The 24,391-nt window shown below is 45.5% G+C and overlaps 1 protein-coding gene across 1 annotated transcript in view; it reads right to left on the bottom strand.

Annotated features, from left to right (window-relative positions):
* ZSCAN16 (zinc finger and SCAN domain containing 16) overlaps nt 1–24,391 on the bottom strand; it is a 41,575-nt gene that overhangs the window by 15,874 nt on the left and 1,310 nt on the right. Inside the window, exons 2-5 of the mRNA XM_040457037.1 lie at nt 23,850–23,968; nt 11,815–12,269; nt 11,539–11,686; nt 1,940–2,876 (exon numbers count right to left, since the gene is read on the bottom strand). Coding sequence (XP_040312971.1) covers nt 1,940–2,876; nt 11,539–11,686; nt 11,815–12,213 — 1,484 coding nt within the window. The 5' untranslated portion in view covers nt 12,214–12,269; nt 23,850–23,968. The remainder of the gene's footprint in view (nt 1–1,939; nt 2,877–11,538; nt 11,687–11,814; nt 12,270–23,849; nt 23,969–24,391) is intronic.

Raw genomic sequence — 24,391 nt, 5'->3', positions numbered from 1 at the left:
GCCACATCATTTATTTAGTATAAAATGGGTACTGCTATCTCACAACGCACTTTTTCCTTTTTAGGAGGAATGGGCAAATCACCCGCTTCCCAGAGAGGCCAAGAATGTCTTCCTTCTCCTGGGGAGAGTCCTTCTGCTTGGCTGGCTTTGCTAAGAAGCTGTAGAACATGGCTTTTCCATAGGACACAGGTGTCCTGTGTCCCATCACCCAGAGGCCCACACAGGGCCCGGGTCGCGGTACAAACCACAGTGAGCTGAGATTGGGTACGGGTCTTTCATTATCAGGGATTTGACCTCCAAGGCATACAAATGAAGGGTGGATTAATACTGAGGGCTTCAGCCTCCAGGTCTTCCACGTTTTCACTGCCTTTGCTTCCACTTCCTGTTTGCGGTTGGTTTTTCTTGTGTCTCTGACCTTTCTCTTTCCCTGTTCATCCCTGACCCTCCCTTATTCGTAGCTTTTTCTTCCCACTCTCCCATTTGGGCCTCATCCTCTCCCCACTCTCCCATTTGGGCCTCATTCCACGGCCTTGCCGTCCCCGTGGCTTCAGATCTTGAGCTTCTCTCCCTCAGCTGCACCTCTGCTTTGGGCCCTGAGCCTGTTCACTCCAACATTAGTGTTGACTCCCATCAGCATGCTGTTTTCATCTCACAGGAAGAACTAGTCTCCACAGGTCTGGCTAGAAGCCATCACAGTTGACTTTCAAGAAGTACCTGTACATTCTAAGGAAAATTTTACCGTGGCTTTCCTCTACCTTCAGGTGCTCAAGTATACATTTTTAAATTTATTTAAGTAAGCTTCATGCCCAGCGCAGTGCCCAAGAAGGGGCTTGAACTCCCTACCCTGAGATCAAGACCTGAGCGGAGATCAGGAGTCAGATGTCTAACTGCCTAAGCCACCCAGGTGCTCCTTAAATCTTTCATAGTAAATCTCCAAGCTTTTGTTAGCAGAAAGCCTTTTCTTCAGAGAAAATCTTCTTGGGGGCCAGCGCCTAAAGCTAAAGTGCAGTGTTTTGGTGGCAAGGTGGTCCTGAGAAGCCCGGAGAGCAGGGCAGGGCTCACACAGGTAGGGGGAGCAGGGGGTGGTCAGGGAGCACAGGTCGCTGTGTGGTAGTGGACTGTGTCCATCCGCAGTGGGTGATAATCTGCTCCAGTCAACTCCTGGCTCGTGGGAAGGTGGCATCTAGTATTGCCACATCATGCGTTTTTGTAAGAGAATGTGGAAAGTCAGATTCGATGTGAAATCTCCAGATTTTTAAAAGTTGAAATAATTTCATGTTATCACAAAACATACTATGTGGGAAAAACGCACATGCAGGCCAAATACAGCGCCCTGGCCTGTTTGACATCTCTGGTGGAAGATATGAAAGGTCACCGGATGTGTGTGATCAACCCTCCTGCTCCATCCCATGGAACCTTCCTACCCACCCAAACGTTTATCCCAAATTACAAAGTGGTTTTTGTATTTATGTTTTTAGTGTAGACAACCGATAGGCTGAGGTCTTTTATCAAGCTAACCAAAAATTCAGGATTTTTAAAAATGTAAATCAAGTAACTCTCAACTCACACTTCAGACAAGATCATCACTCCAACTCCAAAGAAAATAGGGAGGAAAGGAGGCGGGGGAGGGAATAGCAGCATCTCTACCACCCTGGGGACGTATCTAACGGATTATAGAGATCTCCTGAGCCCCTGCTTCGAGGAGGAAAGTCTGAGGATGTGGAACGAGCCCCTCCAAGGTCCCAGGTCATCAGACGACATGCTTGTTTGGCAAGCTGTCAGGTGATTGCCTCTTTCAGCCTCCAGAAGTATTTTCAAATGACAGCGGAAACCGCAATGGTGATCACAGAATTCCCTACTTCTCCATCACGGGGACGTCCCTATCTGGCGTTCTGCAGGAAAGCGCGGATGGATAATTCTGCACCATTGCTGACATCACCAGGGCTTCTCTACAATGTGGATTCGCTGATGTACCAGGAGGTGCGAGCTCCGCCGGAAAGCTTTCCCGCACACGTCACACTCATAGGGCTTCTCCCCAGTGTGGATCCTTCGATGTCCCAGAAGATGGGAGCTATAACTGAACGCCTTCCCGCACACGTCACACTCATAGGGCCTCTCTCCACTGTGGATTCGCTGGTGCCCAACCAGGGCTGAGCTGTGACTGAAGGCCTTTCCACACTCATCACATTCATACGGCTTCTCCCCACTGTGGATCCTGTGGTGATGGAAGAGGCCTGAGCTCTGGCTGAAGCTTTTCCCACACTCGCTGCACTGGTACGGCTTCTCCCCAGTGTGCACGCGCTGGTGCTGAATCAGGTGCGAGCTCAGACAGAAAGCCTTTCCACAGACGTGACACTGGTAGGGCTTCTCTCCCGTGTGGGTCCTCTGGTGCCGAACGAGGCCGGAGCTGTAGTGAAAGGCTTTCCCACACTCACTGCACTGGAAAGGTTTTTCTCCAGTGTGGGTCCTTTGATGCTGAACAAGGTGTGAACTGTAATAAAAGGCTTTTCCACACTCATCACACTGATACGGTTTTAATCGGTTATGTATTCTCTGATGGTCAATAAGTTGGGAACTCTGGATGAAAGTTTTGCCACACACGTTACATGAATAGGGTCTGTCTCCAGTGTGGATTCTCTTATGTCTAATGAGGCTTGAGTTTTGAGTGAATCTTCTCCCACACTCGTCACACTTATATCTTCTCTCGGTTGAAGAATTTCTCTGATATCTCTTTGTCTGTCCTTCATGTTCTTGGGTTTCTTCACGATGAGGGACTTTTCCGTTGATTTGGCCAGGTGACTTTTTTGGAGACTCTGTATCTATGGTAACCTCCTGCTTTTGAATCGATTCTCCTTTCTCAATTCCGATTACGTCATCTGAAACAAAAGGAGAGATTTCAAACATCACTGAAACATACAGGAAGTAAAATTAAACACATCTACTACAAGTACACAGCTTAATTCTACCAACACAATTGTTCCACACCATGTGAGGAAGACAGTGGGGGAAGGCAAAGGAAGAGGGACCAGCAGTGGCTGCACTGGCCAGGCATGGCTTGTGCAGACGGAGATGGTCAGTGGGGCGTAAGTCAACAACAGGAGAGGATCTGAGAGGACAGGGGGTTCCGAGGGAAGGCCAAAGTGGGGTTGAGATGGACGAAGGCACAGGGCTGTGAGAGGAGGGAAGCTGCCAGGGGGCCGGTGCTGATGTGGAGCTGAGAAGCAGCTCCATGCAGGGGGCCCTGAAGGCCCCTGGAGTACTGAAAAATGAGGGGTCAGAGCACAGAAAAGTATCCTATTTCCAAATACGCAGAACAAGCATGTCTGGACATATGGGGCACAATAGGATATTATCATGTGGGGACAGACAGAAACTGATGCGGCCCCAAAGACATGACTACTCTTCTTGCAAAGAGAAACCTGGGAGTCTGCCCTGATGAACATGGATGCAAAAATCCTCAAAAGATAATAGCCAACCGGATCCAACAATACATTAAAAAAAGTATTCACCGTGACCAAGCGGGATTTATACCTGGGATGCAGGGCTGGTTCAATATCCTCAAAACAATTAACGTGACTCGTCACATCAATAAAAGAAATGACAAGAACCATATGATCCTCTCAATACATGCAGAGAAAGCATTTGACAAAATACAGCATCCTTTCTGGATAAAAACCCTCAAGAAAGTAGGGATAGAAGGATCATACCTCGAGATCATAAAAACCATATATGAAGGACCCAACGTTAATATCATCCAAATGGGAAAAACTGAGAGCTCTCCCCTAAGGTCAGGAACAAGACAGGGATGTCCATTCTTGCCACTGTTATTCAACATAGTATTGGGAGTCTTCGCCTCTGCAATCAGACAACACAAAGAAATAAAATGCATCCAAATCGGCCAGGAGGAGGACAAACTTTCACTCTTCGCAGATGAAATGATACTCTATATGGAAAACCCAAAAGATTCCACCAAAAAACTGCAAGAGCTGATTCATGAATTCAGCAAAGTTGCAGGATATAAACTCAATGCACAGAAATCGGTTGCATTCCTATACATCAACAATGAAGTGACAGAAAGAGAAATCAAGGAATTGATCCCATTTACAGTTGCACCCAAAATCATAAAATACCTAAGAATAAATCTAACCAAAGAGGTGAAAAATCTATACACTGAAAACTATAGAAAGCTGATGAAAGAAATTGAAGAAGACACAAGGAAATGGAAAAAGATTCCATGCTCCTGGATAGGAAGAAAAAATATTGTTAAAATGTCGACACTACCCAAAGCAATCTACATATTCAATGCGATCCCTATCAAAGTAACACCAGCATTCTTCACAGAGCTAGAACAAATAATCCTAACATTTGTATGGAACCAGAAAAGACCCCGAATAGCCAAAGCGATCTTGAAAAAGAAAACCAAAGCAGGAAGCATCATAATCCCAGACTTCAAGCTCTACTACAAAGCTGTAATCATCAAGACAGTATGGTACTGGCACAAGAACAGACACTCAGATCAGTGGAATAGAATAGAGAACCCAGAAATGGACCCACAAACCTATGGGCAACTAATCTTTGACAAAGCAGGAAAGACTATCCAATGGAATAAAGACAGTCTCTTCAGCAAGTGGTGCTGGGAAAACTGGGCAGTGACATGCAGAAGAATGAACCTGGACCACTTTCTTACACCATACACAAAAATAAACTCAAAGTGGATGAAAGACCTCAATGAAAGACAGGAAGCCATCAAAATCCTCGAGGAGAAAGCAGGCAAAAACCTCTTGGATCTTGCCCACAGCAAATTCTTACTCAACATGTCTCCAGAGGCAAGGGAAACAAAAGCAAAAATGAACTATTGGGACCTCATCAAAATAAAAAGCTTCTGCACAGCAAAGGAAACAATCAGCAAAACTAAAAGGCCACCGACAGAATGGGAGAAGATATTTGCAAAAGGCATATCAGCTAAAGGGTTAGTATCCAAAATCTACAAAGAATTTATCAAACTGAGCACCCAAAAAACAAATAATCCAGTGAAGAAAAGGGCAAAAGACATGAATAGCCGCTTTTCCAAAGAAGACATCCAGATGGCCAACCGACACATGAAAAAATGCTCAACATCACTCATCATCAGGGAAATACAATCAAAACCACAATGAGATACCACCTTACACCTGTCACAATGGCAAACATTAACAACTCAGGCAACAACAGATGTTGGCGAGGATGTGGAGAAAGAATATCTTTTGCACTGTTGATCGGATTGCAAACTGGTGCAGCCACTCTGGAAAACAGTATAGAGGTTACTCAAAATATTAAAAATAGAACTACCCTAAGACCCAGCAATTGCACTACCAGGTATTTATCCAAGGGATACAGGTGTGCTGTTTCGAACGGACACATACATTCCAATGTTTACAGCAGCACTATCAACAATAGCCAAAGTATGGAAAGAGCCCAAATGTCCTTCGATGGATGAATGGATAAAGAAAATGTGGTATGTATATACAATGGAGTATTACTCGGCAATCAAAAAGAATGAAATCTTGCCATTTGCGACTACGTGGATAGAACTGGAGGGTATTATGCTAAGTGAAATTAGTCAGTCAGAGAAAGACAAAAATCGTATGACTTCACTCATATGAGGACTTTAAGAGACAAATCAGATGAACATAAGGGAAGGGAAATAAAAATAATATAAAAACAGGGAGGGGGACAAAAGAGACTCATAAATATGGAGAACAAACTGAGGGTTGCTGGAGGGGTTGTGGGAGGGGGGATGGGCTAAATGGGTAAGGGGCATTAAGGAACCTACTGAAATCATTGCTTCACTATATACTAACTAATTTGGATGTAAATTTAAAAAAAATAAAAATGAAGTTAAATGAAAAAAAACAAAACAAAAAGAAAACCCAAAAACCTGGGAGTCTGTCAAACCTGAAGCTCTGCTCTGTGGGTCATTTGAGATGCCCCAGGTAAATAGTCACCACCACAGAGAAGGGTCTTTTAACAGACCTAGACTCTCCCACCGTCCTGACCCAGGGAAGGCATGCTCCCATAACTGCCCTGCCTGTGTCTCCTACAGACGTGCCTCGAGCAGCATCCCAATGACCACACTCCTCCAGGGTGGGAGATGTGGCCACTTCCTCAGTGGTTGACAGTTTCTGGAAAACAGTGAGACTGTCCCACTCAAGGCAGATTCTCTGTGAAAGTAACCCCATTTTAGGACCCAGAGTGAAGGGCAGACCTAACCCTAGGCAGAGGCACTGGCCAAATGTGCCCAAATTGGTCAGCTAAGGAGACTCTGGGAGCAGGGTGGGAAGGAGCCAAGGTCTAACAGTAGATGTGAGATCTCTCACTGGCCCCCTGCTGAGGAGGGTGACAGCCGTCATGGGGGTCAGGGCATCCACGTATGAAGGGCAAAAACCCAGAGATGAGGTGGAGCAGAGAAGCAAGCTGCCCAGAGTGATAGGAGCCTTTTCCCGGGCCTCCTGTTAGGACCAGGGCCTGCGATCATTACTCACCAGACCACCCTGCCACACGGGTGACAAAACAAAAATCTCATGTCACTGGTTATATGTGGTTATCGTAAAGTTTTGGGGCACTTTAAAACCTTATGTTACATCTACCTTAGATACATCTGTGTGCAGAATTCAAAGGAAAATTACACAAAGTACACATTTATGCAAGAACATGGTCTTTTAAAGCCATAAGCAAATATAAAATGTACTCTAGATGAGATCTAAAACATCACTGCACATATAATAGAACTAAAATTCATATCAGCATGAGAAGAAAACTTACGGATTATTATTAAAAAGCATAGCATAGGTGGGGCACCTGAGTGGCTCAGTCGGTTAAGCATCTAATTTCGGCTCAGGTCATGATCTCACAGTTCATGAGTTTGAGTCCTGAATCGGGCTCTGTGCTGACAGCTCAGAGCCTGGAACCTGCTTTGGATTCTGTGTCTCCCTCTCTCTCTGCCCCACCCCTGCTTACGTTCTCTTTCTGTCTCTCAAAAAACAATAAACGCCAAAACAAAAAAAGAAGGAAAAGAAAAAGCATAGTACAGAAACATAATTTCTAACCCACTAAAAAAGGTTGGGGAAAATGGTGTGCTTTTTAGTCAGGACAACACAGCGACTTCACACTTCAGCTTCACATACATGGAGTGATAAAAATAAAAATTACTCTAAAACAAGTCTGTGCTAAAAAGACAAGACAAACATCTCTGTGGACCAGAAAGGGAACAAAACCACAGAATGGTAGCTACAATTGAAGCCATGGGCCAGGTTCTAGCTCACAGCTCATGCCAGAGTCTGGGTGGGACACAGACACACACACAAGCACGTGGACAGCACGGCATGGGGACACCTGTGATGACACTGATGGTCTGTGTTTCCCCGCATGACACTGGAGCCCCGGTTCTGGGGTGGGAGTGGGGCACAGGTAATGAGAGAATTGCTAAGGAAGGGGAGAGCGTGAAGCAGATCGGAAGGAACTCAAAATGGACCCAGACATGAAAATTTCAAAACGTGAATGGAATGCTAGGAAAGATGATTAACAAAGTCATCACTTGGAACATGAATTCAACCCAGATGAAATTATTCTCATCAAAAATCCTGAAAAGATTAAAGATCCCTAAAACAGATAACTGATGTCATAGTATCCACATCACATAAACACAGAGTTAGGAAATAAAATCAGCAAAAATAGAACAAGAGTAGACAGTATAAAAACTGGATAGAGATTTTAAAAGTGGATAAACCAGAGTCCGAGAGAATAAACTGGAACATAACAGCACTCCCCTGGGATGTACCACAGAGACAAAGACATAATATATGTGAAACAGCAGTTAAGCAAAATGAACAGATGATAAATAGGTCCTAACCAGTGTGTTCTGGGAGTTCCAGAAGAAAATACGTAAGGAATAAAACAAAAACAAAAACCCACATTATTTAAAGAACTGATAGCGGAGAATTTTCCAGAACTGAAGAAAAACAAGGGTCCTTAGAGCAACAGGGCATTTATGGACAAAGGAAGATGAGTAAAAATAAAACCCTAACAGGACACACTTTTTAGTGACACTTCATCTTATACAGGTTAAGAGTAAATGTAAACACTACTAATAAGAAAAGATGGTCGGGGCGCCTGGGTGGCGCAGTCGGTTAAGCGTCCGACTTCAGCCAGGTCACGATCTCGCGGTCCGGGAGTTCGAGCCCCGCGTCGGGCTCTGGGCTGATGGCTCGGAGCCTGGAGCCTGTTTCCGATTCTGTGTCTCCCTCTCTCTCTGCCCCTCCCCTGTTCGTGCTTTGTCTCTCTCTGTCCCAAAAATAAATTAAAAAACGTAGAAAAAAAAAAGAAATTAAAAAAAAAAAAAAAGATGGAATTCCTAAAAATGTTACAAAAGCATTCAGACTGACAGAAGCCTTTCACTAGCAAATTACAGCAGTTAGAAGAGTAGCTGCTAGAAGCGGCAGGACCAGCAGTACCTTCAAGACCTGAGGAAAAAACCTGTCGTTCTGAATTTTACTCTAGCTAAACTGGGATTAGAAAGGGAGGGCCAAATTAGGGTGTTTTCAGATAAGCAAAGACTAAGCCTACACACAAAGCGCCTGAAGTAGTTATTCAAGAACGAACTTCAGGAAGACCGAACCCACAGGAAAGGTATACGAGGGAATGTTGCCTCGATAGCTGATATGTCAGGAAATCTCATAAACTTCCTATGAAAAAAACTGATTTTGCATTTTATTTTTAAAGTTGACTTTTGTTTATTTTGGAGATAGAGGGTGAGTGGCGGGAGGGGCAGAGAGGGAGGGAGGCAGATTCCCAAGCAGGCTTGATGTGGGGCTGGAACTCAGCAACAGTGAGATGATGACCCGAGTCGAAATCAAGATTGGGCCGTTTAACCGACTGAGCCACCCAGGTGCCCCTGATTTCACATTTTAAAACGACACTGGTTTTGGGGTGCCTGGGTGGCTCAGTCGGTTAAATGTCCGACTTCATTTCGGCTCAGGTCATGATCTCACAGTTCATGAGTTCAAGCCCTATGTCAGGGTCGGCACTGACAGTGTGGAGCCTGCTGGAGATTCTCTCACTCTCTGCCCCTCCCCCACGCTCTCTCTTTCTCTCAAAATCAATAAACAAACACTAAAAACAAGTCACGTGCTCTCAATGTTTAATTAATCCCGTGGGAGGTTTTCCAAAGTGGTCTAAGGGATGTACACCCATACTGACTTTGTTGCTATCAGACTTCTTTACAGAAACTTAAAGACATGGTTTATTCAAGAAACTGTGCTCCTTAGCAGAACTTAGAATTCAGGTGACTACAGCCATTTACTTTCCAGGAGCTGTGTGATCAGATGGCCCACACTATCCCAACATCTACAGTGGCTGTACTGAAGTGTGCAGTTTTGTATTGTTTTAAAAATTATTCTGGGGCGCCTGGGTGGCGCAGTCGGTTAAGCGTCCGACTTCAGCCAGGTCACGATCTCGCGGTCCGGGAGTTCGAGACCCGTGTGGGGCTCTGGGCTGATGGCTCAGAGCCTGGAGCCTGTTTCCGATTCTGTGTCTCCCTCTCTCTCTGCCCCTCGCCCGCTCATGCTCTGTCTCTCTCTGTCCCAAAAATAAACGTTGAAAAAAAAAATTATTCTGACTTCACATGCCATTTGTAGATTGTACGTACCACACTTAGAGTTTAAATTACCAAATTTTGAAACTGCCCAAGGACTTAAAACTTCTGAATATCGAACTTTAATTTCCCCACAGAATAAAACCTAAACTCATCTGTTGAGTGTATCAGCCCTTCGTGATCCACTGGGTTCTTGACTTTAGCTGGCTACACATGCAAATCACCTGGAGGGTTGGAAAAAAAAAAAAAGTCCATGCTCGGGCCTCACCGCAGTCCAACTGAAAGCCAATTTCTGAGGGTGGGGCCCAGGCACTTATATATTTTTAAAGTCATCCAGATGCATAGTGAAGGTTAAAAATGTCTCTGCCTACCTTTTCAGTTTCATTTCCTATAACTTTCCATCTTCCTCATTTTTATACCCCAACAGTACTCAGGAATTAAGAACACGGGTCCTGGAGACAGACTATATTTAAATCACACATCTGCCATTTACTGGCATGATAGTCTGGTGTCATTTTAGGATATAAGCTGCTGGCCCCTCCTACCCAAAAGTCTCCAAGAGCAGCAGTGATCTGCAGGCCTGAATCATTAATCATAATGATCAGCTTATATCTTCAAGAAAAGGACAGGCTCTGTTCAGTTTACAAGAATTTGTTACACATATGGGTAAGATGCCCATTAACTGGCTAATACAATAAAGTTTTGACCTTCACACAGCAAGCTTCAGTTCTTTAGGAAAACCCTATGCCAAACACCTTAATTTGGAAAACATGAATTTCATACACTCCTACCTATATGTAAGAAGTACCCTGCATCCTTTAAAAGTCTTCCCTCAGCATAACAAAGAAGACAACAACAGAGAAAGCGTAACTCATGTTGTGTAGACACTGTTTCTAACAATGACACTCCATTTTCCCTTGGGAAGAGCGGGCGTCACTTCCACCCATCAGATGTACGAATGCTCCAACTCTGAACCCTGGATTCCTTGTTCCAGCCAGGAGAGGACTGAGAGCAACTCTATTGTCTTTCCAGCACCTCCCAGGGCTTTAGGACAAGTGGCCTCTCTTCATCCCTCCCTTCCTTCCATCACCATTCAAAACTGTCCTACTTTTGGCCCTCACAATGTTGACTTAAGCTACAGCAAGTCTTCAAAGTGGTCTTTCTTCTCCTTCTCCAATCTGGCTACTGTCCAGCTTACGCAGCACCAGTTAGTTCCTAATCAAAAACCAAAAAAGAGAGCAAGCGGGCGAGGAATACACAATTTCTCAGGCTCTCACTTTGTTCTGACCACCTTGTTGGCACTGCTCCTCTCAGCCAAGGAGCGGATCTCTGATCCTGTGTTATCCCTCTGCTTGGACTTCATCGCTCACCTTCACTGAGCATTTCCTAGGGCTGGGATTCTCGCAGGACCCAGAGGTGGGTCTTACACACAGTAAAGTTAAAGATGTATGGACTCCTTACCTGGTCCCACACAGCCCTGTGTTCTGGCCCCTGACGGCCTTCTCTCTGCTCTTCTGTCTCTTCATGTTCCAGTCACTCTGGCCTTCTTTCAAACCCATTTCTTTCCCACTTGGTTTTGCACATGCTGTTAGGCCTGCCTTGCTTTTCCGTCTATGGCTAGTTTCTACTTTTAGGATTTAGCTCCCATATTACTTCCTCAAAAAGGCTTTATCTACCTTCTTCCCCCATATGCAGTCTGTTATGGTACATTCATTTGTGTGTTTATTTAATGCCTCTGTCACCAGACTATTGTAAGATCCGTGAAAGCCAGAATCACGTCTGCTTTGTTCACTATACCTACCGCCTTGCATGGTGCCCAGCACGTAATAAGTATTCGACATGTATTTATTGAATGATGAATGATTCTAAGGTCTCCAGGGGAGCCATATGCCCCAAGTGTCAACACTAACCACAGTCCTGTTGGTGTTGAGGGTCCTGAGATTCACCCTTAAGCTGGATCTCCATGGGTTGAAGCTGGAGATATGTTGCTTCCTTAGCTGGATCCAGGGGCACCGATGTCTCAGAAAGCACTTCCTGTGCACAGGTCTGGGTTGAAACCTGAGAACAAGCAGGCTCGTCTGGGCATCTGAAGGGCCCACAGTGTACATGATCCCAAGAGCCCACAAAGGATCAGCCTGATGCCCGCACCCAACCATCCCCGCACTGAGCACAGGCCCTTTTTCTACCTGCTGGCCTGGTTCATCCAGCTCCTTCTCCAGATCCTCCAGCACAGCCACGGCCTGCTCCCCGCTCTCCGGGTGATGCTCCCGCACCCAGGCCTGGAGCTCCTCGGGCAGGATGGTCAGGAACTGCTCCAGCACCACCAAGTCCAACATCTGCTCCTTGGTGCGTATCTCAGGCCTTAACCACTCACAGCAGAACACCCAGAGCTGGCTCAAGGCCTCACGGGGCCCAGGGGTCTCCTTGTAGCAGAAGTGTCGGAAGCGCTGGCGGAATACCTCCTGGTGGTTTGGGCTGCTCCACTGTGGGCCAGTCGCCTGAACCTTGGCAGGCCATTTTTTGTTGTTTACTCCGAAGAGTCCCTCTGACTCCTCAGGAGGCCGTGGAAGGAGTACTCCAGCCATTCCAGCTCTGATGGTCGGGGGCGGGCAACAAGTGTGTTACCTTTCAGGACACACTCCTGAGGTTACAAAAACCACTGTTAAGAAGATAGACACACATGCACACACACACACACACACACACACACGCTCATTGATTAAATACATGACTCACTAAGTCTGAAGTTTCTGTTCAGAAGAGAAAGAAGGCTCCACCCAAAATTAAAGAGAATTGAAAAAATATGTTTAAAATAATTCAAACCTTTTTCCAAACATAAGGAATGTTTGTCAAACAGCATTTTTGATAACACTGAGAATATTGTTGGATCTCTGCTTTCCAAAAATAACGCCAAAATAATTGGTAATACCAAACTGAATTTATTGCTATGAGTGCTAGCACTACCTTGGCAGAGTCTTAGTAAATCTCCCAGGGAGGAAGGCAAAGTCAGGATTTTTATGAGGTTTTGGGAGTGTAAGGCACATCTCCTGAGGCAGGATAAAGATTGGGCAAGGATCATGACACGACAGTTTAGAGGTGGATACAACAAGGTGAAAGTTTTGAGTTGAGGGTTTCAAAAAGTCTGGATCTTTTCCATTGAAAGCTGAGAGTCTGATACTCATTTAAGTGGATTTTTTGAGGGGTCATTTCTTGAAGTAAATACTATTATTTGCGACTTTATCTTATAGGGCAAGAATTTCCTGGAATAGTAATGTCATGTTGATAAAGACAGTGGAATGAAAGTGTCACATCTAGTGAAGACAAATGAATAGTAAAATCACCTTAACGCAGGCAGTAGGCTGTGTGGGTGCAGATGGTTTGTTTTCCACGTGGTGGCAGGGCCTGTGCGTTTAAGCGAACGTGGACTAATTCACGGGCACGGTGGGCAGTGGTGAAGGACCTGGGCTTGAATCCTGTCGTGTTCTCTTATGCGTATGGCTTAATCTCTCTAAACCTGTATTTCGCCCTCTGTAAACATATCTTACCTTTTTTTTAACGTATTATTTTGGAATACTTTTAAAGAAAATTTCCCAAAATGGAACAGAAAAGTCCCTGCACCTTCACCCAGCTTCCCCTAGTTAACATCTTACACAACCACGGCCCGGTAACAACAGGACAACGTGGGTAGGGTGGTTTGGAGCGCGTACGGCCGGCAGCAACTCGGAGCCTGGCCCCCGGTGAGTCCTCGGTGAGGGCCGCAGTCCGGGCGGTGAGCGGGTCCTCTCGGGAGCCCCGCCCCGCGCAGCCCCGCCCCGCTCTCTGGGCACAGGGCTCAGGCCCACAAGGAGGCCGTCTGTCGCCTGCCGAACACCTGCCCCACTGGGCATCCTTTACACCCTTCCCACCTCCCCCGCCCTAACGATGGATTTTGGGGGTTCTCCGTTGTAGGGATCATTCAGAATAAAGGACACAGGGACTTCTAGGAGTTGACACCTTCCGAAGAGGAAGATCCCGCGGGGAGCTGAGCAGCCGGACCGCAAACACCTTTCCCGTCACCCGGCCGCCCGGCCCCGCCGGCACCGCGTCCACGAGCAACCGCAGCGGTCCCCTCAGGCCAGGGTGGTCCTCACAGACCCTGCCGGGCAGGGGGACTCTTCCCTACCCCCCCCCCCCCCTTGCCGACCTGGGAGTCCCCGGTCGCGGTACGGCGCTCTCCGGACGCGAGTCTTAACCGGGCCGGGGGAAGGCGGCCGTGCCGCCGGCAGATGTGCGCTCGCGAATCCCACCCGGCCGGCGTCGCTTCCGGCGGCCCCCGACCGTCCGCGCACGCCTGCGGCGGCGGCGACCACTCCCGACGCTGAGGCGGGGAGCAGGAGAGGCGGGATGTTGCGGGGCCGGAACGTGAGGGGGCGGGGCGCCGGGACGTGAGGGGCGGGGCGTCGGGGCGCGAGGGGCGGGGCGTCGGGGCGCGAGGGGGCGGGACGTGAGGTGCCGGTGCATGAGGGGGCGGGGCGCCGGGAGGTGACGGAGTGGATCCTGGAGGCGGGGCGCGGCCCTCTGGCACTTGCAGGGGCGGGGAGCCGGCAGCCCGCCCGGGAGGTTGGGGCCTGTGGGAATTTGCTTCGTGACCCTCCCGGTGTTAAGGGGATCGAGCGCCGCCGCCTCGCCCTCCCGGGAGCCTGCCTCCCCGGCCGCGTCCTCTGCTCTCCGAGCCGAGTGCTGTGAACGTTGACACACCTCCCAGGCAGACACTTGGCTCAGCAGCAGGACGGCCGTCGGAGGGGAAGCTGAGGGGCTTCCTCAGCGTGCGGAGCGCTGTCGTGCGTCTTGCTCGCGGCGTGGGGACCTGCTCGAGCCGCCCGGTGTGGCCTGCACGCGAGGGACTCCGCTCCGCGCTGGGTTCCCTACCGTGTGGCCGCGCTCGGTGCCGCACAGCCGGAGACCCCTGTGCTCGCGTTAAAGAGACGTGATTTCTGGACTTACTGTACGTACTGACATTTCAAGATAAAACCGCTACAGGGCCCTTTGAAGTGTGTTGGGTAGAACTGAATGCCCAGACGGTGTAGTGTTGCTGCGAGCTGCTCAGTACCAGTTATGTGCCAGTTTTGTGGTGTTGTAATGAAGTCTTATACAAAACTAGGGTATGTGACAATTGTATCTGGGAAATGTTAAGTCTTCTCTGCATTAGGAATTCTCCCAAAAGATTCAGAAGAATATTTCTGAACCACAGATCCATTCAAGATCATGATGGCTAAGGAGTTAAAGGGGTTAGTAACCTTGACCCCTAAGATACAGTCTCCAAAAGCCAACTAACCCCTATTAATAAAAGAAGGGGGCCAGACTAGGGTGCAAGAATCCTGGCAACAATGGAGTAAGTCTATTGACCAGAACTTTTGCCAGTGTGCTAGGTAGTAATGTTAGTGGGAAATGAATGCCTGGGCCCCTGAGTCAACTCCAGGAACTTTGCTGTTAGTGGCTGTAGTTCAAGATACACATTAAGGAGCAGATTCTAAAGGTGCTGCTGCTTAAGTAGTTCTTGACCATCCTGTCCAAAGAGCTCCAAGCCTGTGTGCACAAGAAGCATCCACAGTGTGGAGGAAATGGGTGTACTAGGAAGTTTTAGGGAAGGAGTTTGATGTTCTAGACACTGGATAAGAAAAGAGCTATAATCTGGGTAGGACAGTTGAAGATGGTGGTGAGGGAACAAGGGTGCAAAACTGGAATGAGTAGATCATTACTGAGCTAAAACCTCTGTGGTCCCAAGTCTGTCTCTTACTCTTTGCTCTCTGCTTTCCTGCACTTGGGCTTCAGGTTCCTGGGTCTGCTGTTCTGTGTCCCTTGGTTACACTACTTGTGATGTATTTTCTGAAGTTCTATTTCCAATTCCCAGTGGGGTTCCCTCACAAGCTCAACTGGATCCAATTTTCTCCAGGTCCTACCTTATTGCCTTAGACAGGAAATGTCTTTTAAAGAGAAGAGTGGACCACAAGTCTTAGAGTTTCCAACTCTGGCTTATGGAAAGCCAACTATGCCACGAATCTCAGAGATTCAGTGTGCTACCAGAAAGGGATAAGAGCAGAATTCACCTTTGGCCAGAGCATCTCTCCAGAGTACTTCTGACACCCATTTTTTATTTGTCTAAGGTGTAGTCAGGAAATAAAACAATGGATACTTTTATTCTGGCCTGGGGTGGTCAGTGAAGGTTTCATGGGAGTCATTGAACTTTAAATGGACAGTAGGTGGGCCTTAGAACAGGGAAGGAGAATCATCTAGGGAGCAAGAACTTAGAAAATTGAGTGATCTGTGTATGTCCTCCATAAAACTTACTAAAATTTAACGGAAACACTAAGTAAACTCCTCAGCCTTAATGAGACTTATTGAATCAGCAAAGAATAGTAATAGCTTATTGAAATGTGGAAACTGGGCTCTCTCACTGGCTTAATAACTTCTCACACTCCAGTGTTAAAGTATTTGTGACTCTGTTAAATGAGAAATGGAGACATGGATGCTTGAAGTCCCTTGTGCTGACTTGAAATGTTGAGGACCTCCTGTATTTAGTACATTCCCAAATCACTGTAGATCTGGCTCTATCCCCCTTAGTAACAACTCTGACCATGGCTTGTTTCGGCACCATCTTCAGTACTGAATGAAACTTTCCCCTGGTTTTTATTTAACTGTTCATTCTTCTTTTCTCAGATTTCTATTGGAGCATATTATTATTTTAAAAATTTATTTATTGATTTTTTTAAATTTAAATTCAAGTTAGTTAACATACAGTGTAGTCTTGCCTTCAGGAATAGAAGTCAGTGATTCATCTCTTACATATGACACCCAATGCTCACCCCAAAAATGCCCTCCTTAATGCCCATCACCCATTTAACCCATCCCCCAACCCTCTTCCTCCAGCAATCCTGTTTGTTCTCTGTATTTAAGAGTCTCTTATGGTTTGCCTCCTTCTGTTTTTATCTTATTTTTCCTTCCCTTCTCCTATGTTCATCTGTTGTGTTTCTCAGATTCCACGAGTGAAATCATATTTGTCTTTCTCTTATTTCGCGTAGAATACCCTCTAGCTCCATCCACGTTGTTGCAAATGCAAGACTTCATTCTTTTTCATCGCCTGGTAGTATTCCATTGTGTATATATATACACACCACATCTTCTTTATCCATTCATCAGTTGATGGGCATTTGGGCTCTTTCCATAATTTGGCTATTGTTGATAATGCTGCTATAAACATTGGGGTGCATGTTTCCCTCTGAACCAGCACTCCTGTATCCTTTGGATAAATAACTATAGTACAACTGCTGGGTCGTAGGGTAGTTCTAGTTTTAATCTTTTGAGGAACCTCCATTCTGTTTTCCAGGGTGGCTGCACCAGTTTGCATTCCCACCAATAGTGCAAAAGGGTTCCCCTTTCTCCATATCCTCACCAACACCTATTGTTTCCTGAGTTGTTAATTTTAGCCATTCTGATGGGTGTGAGGTGATATCTCATTTTGGTTTTGATTTGTATTTCCCTGATGATGGGTGATGTTGAGCATTTTTTCATGTGTCAGTTGGCCATCTGGATGTCTTCTTTGGGAAATTGTCTATTCATGTCTTCTGCCCATTTCCTCACTGGACTAGGTTTTTTGGGTGTTGAGTTTGGTAAGTTCTTTAAAGTTTATTTATTTTGAGAGAGAGAGTGAGAGAGAGAGAGAGAGAGCGCGCATGTGTGCGCTAGCATGAGTAAGGGAGGGACAGAGAGGGAGACAGAATCCCTAGCAGGCTCTACACTGTCAGTGTGGAGCCCAATGTGGCTCTTGAACTCATGAACCTTGAGATCACGACCTGAGCCGAAACCAAGAGCCAGATGCTTAACCAACTGAGCCACCTAGGTGACCCTGTTGGAGCATGTTGTTATCAATGGCTGTTGTCCCCACTTTTTCCAGTTCATGGTCTCTCCCTCCTCAGTCCCTCTAATAATGTTTCACTGATTCTTGGTGATGGATTTACTCTAACACTTCATAGCTCTCGCTAATTCTCTCCTATTTGTGTTCATTCAACTTCCAATTCCACATTTTCCTTTGATTCTCTTCTCATTCTTTTCTCATCCGTATAATGGGTAGAATAATCTAGTAAAGAAATAGGATTTGGGGTCAGAATATCTGGTACTGGGGTCTGTGACTTAGCAGATATTTTAGGGACAATGCACCAGCAGACAATGCTCTTTATTCTTTCTGTAAAGATTCCTAGTGTGGTCATTTCTTCTCCACGGTTATTGCTATGTAACAAATTACCCCAAAATGTACCATCTTAACACAAACCCCTGATTTCTGTGGGTCAGGAATTTGAAGGGGCTTAGCAGAATGTTCTGGTTCAGGGTATTCTCAAGAGGTGAGGATTCTCAAAGGGTATTCTCAAAAGGTGCCTAGATGGCTCAGTTGGTTGAGCGTCTGACTTTGGCTTAGGTCGTGATCTCATTGTTCGTGAGTCTGAGCCCTGCATGGGGCTCACTGCTGTCAGCATGGAGCCCGCTTTGGATCCTGGGATCCTCTGTCTCCCTCTATCTTACCCACTCACCTTTTCTCTCAAAAATAAATAAACATTAAAAAATAGAAGAGGTAGCAGTCAAGATGTTGGCTGGGCTGCAGTTATCTGAAGAAATCTAAGGATTTGCTTTCAAGTTGCTTCCCTCACATGACTATTGGCAGGATGTCTCAGTTCTTTAACATGTGGACCTCTCCATGGGGTTGCCCGAGTGTCCTCACAGTATGGCAGCTAGTTTCTCCCAAAATGAGTGATCTAAGAGAAAGACCAAGGAGGCTGCAGTGCCTCCTATGATCTAGTTTCATACCGCCACTTCCACCATATTCTGATTTTTTGGACGTATGTCACTAGATGTCAAGACTCAAGGGGAGGGAAATTAGGCTCCATCTTTCAGATGGAGTTGTGCCAAAGAATTTGTGGCTATATTCTAAATCACTGCAGGTGAGTTTCTTAACCTCTATGAACTTCTGTTTCTTCACCTCTAAATGAGGGATGAAAATAAGATCTACCTTAGAGGAATGAATTATGAGGTGAAATGAAGATATCTTTCAAAAGTGCTTTATATATGGTACAACTCTTTAATGCTCTCATAATTTTACTGTCATTACTGCCAAAAATCTGTTGTTCTCATCTGTGTCCTGGATCTCTGCTGTGTGTTGTCTCCCATAAACTGACCCGGTTACCTGTGCTTGATTTAGGTTAACCCATGGTACCCAGTCTGGGACATAATTAAATCATCCTTTGCTCTTTCCCTTAGGTGTCTCAGATAATAAGTTCTGTCTGTGCAATCTTTTTACTTTAGGTGACAGAAATAGTACCAATAAGAAGTTTGCTCTAAAGAAGTAAATATTTAGAGAAATACATCCACATAGGCAGTACCAGCTAAATAATCTGCAGGGCTAGTGCAAAATGAAAATGTGAGGCCCCTTGTTCAAAAAGCAGGAAAAACATATTGTTAAAGATATTAAATATAAAACCTTTTTGTCTTTACCATCTGCTGTCTTGTAACTCACCAGTTGTTTTTTTTAATTTAATGTTATTTAAAGTAAACAAAAATTAAAATTTTGAGTTTTGCTGTTCACCTTAATATTGTACAATGTCGGTTTTATTTACTTTTTAAATTTTCATTTCATTTCATCTCATTTCATTTTGGCTCCATGGCCAACATGGGGCTTAAATTCACTGACCCCAAGATTAAGAGATGTGGGGCACCTAGCTGGTTCAGTCAGTAGAGCATGTGACTCTTGATCTCAGGGTCGTGGGTTCGAGCCCCACATTGGGGGTAGAGATTACTTAAAAAAAAAGTCCCGTGCTCTACCAACAGAGCCAGCCAGGCCCCTCCACCCCCCACCCCAGTACAATGCCAGTTTTATTTTTTATTTTATTTTATTTTTTTAACGTTTATTAATTTTTGGGACAGAGAGAGACAGAACATGAACGGGGGAGGGGCAGAGAGAGAGGGAGACACAGAATCGGAAACAGGCTCCAGGCTCTGAGCCATCAGCCCAGAGCCCGACGCGGGGCTCGGTGAGATCGTGACCTGAGCTGAAGTCGGAGGCTTAACCGACTGAGCCACCCAGGCACCCCACAATGCCAGTTTTAAATGCAAGTATAAAAGCATCTGGAATTATGAAATCACACACAATTAATATCTTGTAGCTCCTATGTGCATATGTATTTCAGATCTGTAGTAACACCGTACAAAGGTGACTCCTCGCTTCCTTACAGGCACACATTCTACCAGAACTCTACCTTTAGCTTTGTTTGTTTATTTTTAAAATTTTTTTTAACGTTTATTTATTTCTGAGACACAGAATGACAGGGCATGAACGGGGGAGGGTCAGAGAGAGAGAGACACAGAATCTGAAACAGGCTCCAGGCTCTGAGCTGTCAGCACAGAGCCCGACGCGGGGCTTGAACTCACGGACCACGAGATCATGACCTGAGCTGAAGTCAGACGCTTAACCAACCGAGCCACCCAGGTGCCCCATTGTTTGTTTATTTTTGAGAGTCATAGAGTGTGAGTGGGGGAGGGGCAGAGAGAGGAGGCACAGAATCTGAAGCAGGTTCCAGGCTCTGAGCTGTCAGCAAAGAGCCCAGTGTGGGGCTCAAAGTCACAAACCCTGAGATTATGACCTGAGCTGAAGTTGGAGGCTTAACTGACCGAGCCCCCCAGGGATCCCTCTACCTTTAGCTTTTGATGAGTAAGGAGGAAGAAAAAGAAAGGGTCATCAGGTTGCTCTCTCCCCTTTTGCTTCCTGCCATCACTTCTAGTAAGCGGCTGCCTAGCCCAGGGAAATAACACAAATAAGAACGCGGTGGGGTTTCTTGTTCCTGTTTCTTAGACCCTGCCATTTGCCAGCATTCTGAATTATAAACAAATTATGGTTCCAGCAAGAAAGTATGGTCTCACCTGTCCGTCAGCACCCCAGCTACTCAGCTGCACATGTAACAGCTTACTTTGTAAATGTAGGGGCAAAGTTTCCCTCCTTCTACAGACGTTCTTTGGCTAGTCTAATAATTAAATTGACATAAGATAGACAAACAGGAGAAAAACTTAATTATGTGCATGTAGGAATCCCAAAGATGAGACCCCTGGGCAATTGAGGTTTATGTGCCATCCTGAGTCAAGGAATGGGCCAGGGACCTGGGACTTCAAAGGGTAGGAGGGTAATTCACAGGGCACTAAGAGCAGATGTTGGTAATCAGACGTTTGCCATGGCATGCAGTTAAGTCTTTCAGATGAAAAAGTTACGTCTGGTAATAGCTCCTTTTCTGGTACAGGCCCCCTATCTAAATTATCTTAGGTAGTTAATGGAGAGGTAAATGATTTTCCTGGTCTTCTGGGTCTTGATTGCCTTTGGCTCAAAAAAATCCACATGCCTATTCTGCCCCACTTCGTAGTTACTTTGAATCTCACTAACTCCCATGAATCATGGGTCCACTGGAATTTTGTGTTCTTGGGGGATTACAAACGCTACACCTGAATGGGAAGGCAAGACATACGCTCTGCGTAGGTGTATGCATTATTGTTCTGCTTTACTTATAGAACATGAGTTCAAAGATAAAATTTAGAATCTCAAGACTGTGACAACATAGCATATTAAACCAAGCTAAGGACTTTCCGGAAGTAGGACCCTTCTAAGTGCTAGGGCCCTGTGTGACTGCATAGGTATCACACCTTTGAAGCAAGCACTGCATATCTAGGAGACTCCATGGGGAGACTTACAGGGAAGGCAGTTGTGAAGAAGTCTTCCAACATACAGGTGATAAATGTAGGAGAAATTTCTCCTGGAACACAGGACAAAAACCTTGTAACTCTGCTGAGTGTGAGAAAGCCTTTACTCAGCTTTCCCCCCTTTCTGAACATCAGAGAACCCACTTGGGGAAGAAACTGTATCACTGCAGTAAGTGGGAGAAAACCTTTATTCAATGCTTTCATCTTGCTGGTCACTTGAAAATCCATGCTAGAGTGAAGCCCTATAAACATAAAAAATGTAGGGCATGTGGGTGGCTCAGTCCGTTCAGCATTCAACTCTGGATTTTGGCTTAGGTCATGATCTCAAGGTTTGTGAGTTTGAGCCCTGTGTTGGGCTTTGTGCTGACAGTGGGGAGCCTGCTTGGGATTCTCTCTCTCTTTCTCTCTCTTTGCCCCTCCCCGATCACTCTCTCTCTCAAAAATAAATAAACTTAAAAAGAAATGTAAAGACGGGTGCCTGGGTAGTTCAGTTGGTTTCAGCTCAGGTCATCATCTCACAGTTCATGAATTTGAGCCCCACGTTGGGCTCAGTACTGACAGCTCAGAGCCTGGAGTCTGCTTCAGATTCTGTGTCTCCTCCTCTCTCTCTGCCCCTCCCCCGCTCATGCTCTGTCTCTCAAAAAGTAATAATAATAATAATAATAATAATGTTAAAAAGAAATGTAAAGAATGTGAGAAAGCTTCCAGTGCAAGCGCTGGCCTTATTCAGTATTAGAGAAACCCTATGAATGTAATAAATGTGGGAAAGCTTTTCAGGTGAGTTCAGCTCTGGTAACGTCTCAGACTACCCCTGTGCATAAGAAGCTCTAATAATGGGCTATATATTCAGGCAATTTCATTAAGAATTCAGGTCTCTTTCAACAGATAATATGTTTGGAAAAGGATGCTACGGAAAGAAGCATGAGAAAAGCTTCAAGGTCTTTTCCTCTTGACATGGCAATTTTTCCCAATGTCAGACCCTTGTATGGAGATAAATAACTAGTAGTGCAATTGCTGAGTAGTTCTATTTTTAATTTTTTGAGGAACTTCCATATTGTTTTCCAGAGTGACTGCGCCAATTTACATTCCCTCCAACAGTGCATGAGGATTCTCTTTTCTCCACATCCTCACCAACACTTATTATTTCTTGTCTTTTTTTTTTCTTGTCCTTTTGACACCAGTCATTCTCACTGGCATGAGGTAATATCCCATTGTGGTTTTGACTTGCAATTCTCTGATAATTTGTAACTCTTGGTCATCTGTATGTCTTCTTTGGAAAAATGTATGTTTGCCTCCTCTGCCTGTGTTTTATTTTTTAAGGTAGGCTCTGTGCCCAATGTGGGGCTTGAACTTAAGACCCTGAGATCAACAGTCACATGCTCTACCAACTGAGTCAGCCAGCACCCCATCTGCGTTTTAATATTTTCTCCCATTCTGTAGGTACAGAATTATGGGACGAAGTGGGCAAGGAAAGAGACAAATAGAGCGACAATCAAAGAGAGTTGGATTGAATAATGAGAGTAACAATGGGTGTCAAAAGTAGATGATGATGAAAATAAGCAGTAAGTTTGGGGATCGCAGTTGAAAGTGACAAAGAAAAATAATTTGTTTTCTTTTTTTCTTTAAAGTTTATTTACTTATTGGCAGGGTGGGGGGAGCAGGTGCACACAAGCAGCGGAGGGGCAGAGAGAAAGTGACAGAGAATCCCCTCACTGACTGTGCAGAGCCCAATGCAGGGCTTGAACTCACAAACTGTGAGATCATGACCTGAGCCGAATTTGGACACTTTACCAACTGAGCCACCTAGGTGCCCTGAAAAATTTGTTTTTAATTGATGGTCAGGATAAATTCAAATGTACTAGAGGGAACAGGGCCAATAAGGAGATAATACTAAAAAGAGAAATCTAAGATATTTTAGAATCTTTTTTAACTAAAGACAGCAGGGACCAAGGGAAAAACCAAACAAACAGGGTTTGATGAGTCTGAAAGATGAGGCAGATGATGTAGCTGCCATCACAGGGAACAGAAAAGAGGTACAAAATGGCTTCAAAGGATGTGGGAAATTCAGAAAAGGTCATTTTAATACAAAAGAGTGAGTTCTGCTTTACAGAGCAAGTACTAAATGTACAGTAGAGGTTAGGCTATGATTACATATGATGAAAACATAAATAGCTTTAAGTAAAGATAAACTTTATGAGAGCAGCCTGAAAAGGTTGTTCAAGGAGGTTAGGAATGCTGCACAGCTTCCTCACGAGTCAGATAATAGGGACGACAGCGTTATGTTATTCCGTATCACGTCCTCTGCTAGTGCTGCCCAAGCTGCAATGCTGTACTTGAGAGGACAGATATTCAGTTGGATTCAGCACCGTGTCTCAGGTGTTCCGAATTGCTTTTCAACCTAGATAGCTGGCACGGTTTTCAGCCACCCTCTCTCAAGATGGATCCTGACGCTTACCTTGTTCATGAATGGCCTGGAAGTCTACATGTTTCTTGGCCTAGAATAGCTGGTGGCTTCTGTGCTGCCTGGTGAGGAAATTCTGAACACACTCCTAGTCCACCTGTCCTGGCTACAACCTGGAAACAATTAAGATATGGTTGGGTTTGTGAAAGACTCAATGAGTGAACCAGAATTAATACCTGATTATAAAGACACCTCAGGGAACAACTCTCTAGGCACAGAATAGAGAAAATTGCACACACAGTCTGTTCCACCTTCAAGAAGCCAGAGAAGATCAGGGGCCTGGGTGGCTCAGTTGGTTAAGAGTCCAACTTCGGCTCAGGTCATGATCTCCCCGGTTCGTGCATTTGCGTCCTCTTGTGGAGCTCTGTGCTGACCAGCCTGGAGCCTGCTTCGGATTCTGTGTCCCCACGCCCTACCCACTCGGGCTGTCTCGAAAAGATGAATAAACGTTGAAAGAAAGGAAGGAAGGAAGGAAGGAAGGAAGGAAGGAAGGAAGGAAGGAAGGAAGGGAAGGAAGGAAGGAAGGAAGGAAGGAA

The sequence above is a fragment of the Herpailurus yagouaroundi genome, unplaced genomic scaffold (assembly GCF_014898765.1).
Source record: "Herpailurus yagouaroundi ecotype Mexico unplaced genomic scaffold, PumYag 219, whole genome shotgun sequence".
Classification (NCBI taxonomy): domain Eukaryota; kingdom Metazoa; phylum Chordata; class Mammalia; order Carnivora; family Felidae; genus Herpailurus; species Herpailurus yagouaroundi.
Note: the sequence above shows the minus strand (reverse complement) of the source record. Positions and strands in the feature narration are given on the sequence as shown.